A 3,344-nucleotide genomic window follows, 5' to 3' on the forward strand; every position below is an offset into this window, starting at 1 on the left:
AAAAGAAAAGAAAAGAAAAGAAAAGAAAAGAAAAGAAAAGAAAAGAACGCATGTAGCCCGAGATGTAGAAAACGGGGCAGTGGATCCGCGCACGCAACCTAAATGAACTCAATCCTTGTGGCGCACATCCCTGCCGGGTCTCAGTCGCCCTGGGCGCTGCAGGCCCCTTCCTGTCCAATGCCACCACTGCGTTTCCGGGGTCCAGTCCCGCACCCCGGCTCCCGCTGGCTGGCGGTGACGAACGCGGCGGGCGCGGGGCGAGCGGTCTGCCCTCGCGGTGGGCGGGGCCTCGGGGTCGGGCCAGCCCGGGGCCAGCCTGCCGCTGGGCCAGACGGGTCCGGAGCATGGCGAGATTCAGGCTGAGGGTGTCCACCGGCGAGGCCCGCGGGGCCGGCACGTGGGACAAAGTGTCCGTGAGCATCGTGGGAACCGAAGGAGAGAGTCCCTTCGTGCCCCTGGACCGTCTCGGCAGGGAGTTCGCCGCCGGCGCCGTGAGTCCGGGGAGCGCGCGTGGGGGCGGGAGGGCCCGGGACGCCCGCGGACTAACCGGGCCCTGTCCCGGGCCCTCCTAGGAGGAAGACTTCGAGGTGACGCTGCCGCGGGACGTGGGCGCCGTGCTGCTGCTGCGCGTGCACAAGGAGCCGCGCCTCCCGCGGGGCCGCGTCCCGCCCGACGCCTGGTTCTGCCGCTGGCTGCAGCTGGAGCGGCTGCCCGGGGCCGCCCTGCGCTTCCCCTGCTTCCGCTGGCTGCAGGGGCCGAGCGACCTGGTGCTGCGAGAGGGGGCGGGTGAGCGCGGCTCCGGGGCGGGCAGCGTGGGAGGCGAACCCGCGTGGGCGCCCGGGAGGGACGCGGGGGGAGGTGAGGGAGCACGCGCGGAGCCACAGAGGAGCATCCCCCCCGCCCCCCCGCCGCAGCCAAGGTCCCCTGGGACGACCAGCACCCGAAGCTCCAGCAGCAGCGCCGGGAGGAGCTGAAGGCCAGGCAGGAGATGTACAGGTGAGGAGGGCCGGGCACTCAGGGAATTGAACTCCGGCCGGGGAGCAGCCGGAACCAGGCCGAACGCCGGGGCCCTTCCCCGGGCCCTGCCGCTGTGCTGTGCGTTGGGTGTCTGTGTGAGCGGCCCTGTGGTCTCTGGGAGCTGAACCGGGTCCCCTGGAAGAGCAGCTCCTAACCGCTGAGCCGCCTCTCCAGCCGCAAGCCCGCACCTTAACGAAGCTCTGATGCTGGGCAGGCGTTGCGCGCAGAAGGGGGAAACTGCCCCAGCTTCCTGGAGACCAAGGAAACGTTGGCTCCTTTGGTTCCTGGCGAGTTTACGTTTGTCCTGAAAGCCGTGATACCAAATCTCACAGCAGGGGCCAGGGAGAGGGGGCAGGTAGTGAAAGGCGAGGATGCAGGGCCAGTCCAGGCCCTGACAAAAGGAGCCGGGAAGTCTCAGGTAAAGCCTTTCATCTCTCTGGTCGCTATTTCCTTCTTATCTCAGGGTTGTTAGGGGAAAACCAAAGAGAAATGGTTGAGAATGGAGCTGAGGTGGTCTAGGAGTGTGACTCTGCGTTCGAGGCTCTGGGTCTGTTCTTTAGCCTTTCTTATAAGAAGAAAGACCAGGGCAGGAGGTGTAGCTCGGTTGGCAGAGCGTTTGCACGAACACCAGAGGCGGGGACACACACCTACAGTCCCAGCGTGTGTGAGTTGGGGCGGGAGGATCGGAAGCGCAGTGTCGCCTCACCCCCGCAGTAGCATCCTTTGGGGACCAGTTGGGGAAGGCAAGCGCTCAGGCTCGCCTCGTACCTAGGGACGCTGCGTTTTACCCTGATTCCCCGGCGAACCGCGCAAGGCGTCGCTTGAGAAGAGTTTGGCTCCGCCTGGTGGCAGTGTACCTCAACCGCACGCTGTCCTTTGCCGCCGGCCGCTCAAACCCAAGAGCTCTCTCATTTATTTATTACATCGTTCTCGTTTGATCCTGGGGATCGAACCCAAGTCCTTTGCATTCCGAGTAAACACGTGTCACTGATCTATATCCCCAGCCCTCTTAATTTTTTACATTTTTATTTACTTAAAAAATACTGTGGGCTGGAGAGACGGCTCTGCTGTTGAGAGCGCTGGGGTGCGGGTCCCAGCATCCACACCGGAGCTTGCAACTGTCTCTAATCTGACACCTCTACACAGGCATCCGTGCAGTGCGCGAGCCTTTAATCCCAGCAGAGGCAGGTGGATCTCTGAGTTCGAGGCCAGCCTGGTCTACAGAGCAAGTTCCAGGACAGCCAGGGCTACACAGAGAAAGCCTGTCTCAAAAAATAAACCTGTAATTACGTTTGTATGTGCTGTGCATGTCCGCGTGTGCACAGCCCATGGTACTCGTGTGGAGGTCACAGGACAACCTGCAGGACCGGTTCTCTCCTTCCACCCTGTGGGGCCAGAGGCTGACCCCGGGCAGGCTTGGCGCTGAGCACAACTCTTCAATGTTTATTTACTTCTAGTTTTCTAAGATTTATTTATTTATTTTATATGTATGAGTGCTCTCTCTGCATGTGGGTGCTGGGAATTGAACTCAGGGCCTCTGGAAGAGCAGGCAGCGCTCTTAACCGCTGAGCCATCTCCCCAGCCCCTACTTTTTTTTAATTTTTTATACTGGAGATTGAACCTAGGACCTTGTGTATCATGCCAGGCACATGCTCTACTGCTAAGCTATAGTCTCAGCCCTTATTTTTTTTCCCTTAATTTTTTTTTTTTTTTAAAGACAGGGTCTCACTAAGTTAGCCTCAACTCCTAAAAGCTATTTTTTTTTTTTAATGACTCAAAAACCCGAATGTTAAGTTTGGTGCAGCAAAGTTTCATTATTTCACAAAAGGGCTTTGTCTGTGGCCTGTGTGACTGTGGGACTTAGAGACAGTGCCTTAGGCCAGGGCAGAATAAACTGATGGAGCTCCCCAGGCTGTGGAAGCTGGAGAGCCTCTGTACGGGATGTCTGCCAAAAGCCACTGACTCCTTGGGAACAACCCCAGCTCAGAACCGCTGCCCTTCATGTGGTGCGTCTGTGTTAGGCATGGTGTGCTCAGCTAGCTTCAAAAGGAGGCATGTCCGCGGGATACAGAGGTGCTGGCCCAGCAGGGGAAACAGCACAGCTCAGATCACAAGCCAAGGTGATTCCCTCTCTGGTGCCAGGTGCTCCTCTCCTCTCCTCCCTTCTCCTCCCCTTCCCCTCTCCTCTCCTCCCTTCTCCTCTCCTCCCTTCTCCTCTCCTCCCTTCTCCTCTCCTCTCCTCTCCTCCCTTCTCCTCTCCTCTCCTCCCTTCTCCTCTCCTCTCCTCTCCTCCCTTCTCCTCTCCTCTCCTCCCTTCTCCTCTCCTA

The 3,344-nt window shown here is 59.4% G+C and overlaps 1 protein-coding gene across 3 annotated transcripts in view; it reads left to right on the top strand.

The window, feature by feature from the left end:
* Positions 1-344: 344 nt before the first annotated feature.
* The window catches only part of Alox15b (arachidonate 15-lipoxygenase type B), a 13,066-nt gene continuing 10,066 nt past the window's right edge, over positions 345-3,344 (top strand). For all 3 annotated transcript variants that reach the window (XM_055594317.1, XM_055594318.1, XM_055594319.1), the window contains exons 1-3: positions 345-491; positions 573-786; positions 915-996. In XM_055594317.1, the coding sequence (XP_055450292.1) occupies positions 345-491; positions 573-786; positions 915-996 (443 nt within the window). The remainder of the gene's footprint in view (positions 492-572; positions 787-914; positions 997-3,344) is intronic.

Source organism: Psammomys obesus, unplaced genomic scaffold (assembly GCF_907164565.1).
Source record: "Psammomys obesus unplaced genomic scaffold, mPsaObe1.curated_primary_1811, whole genome shotgun sequence".
Taxonomy (NCBI): Eukaryota; Metazoa; Chordata; class Mammalia; order Rodentia; family Muridae; genus Psammomys; species Psammomys obesus.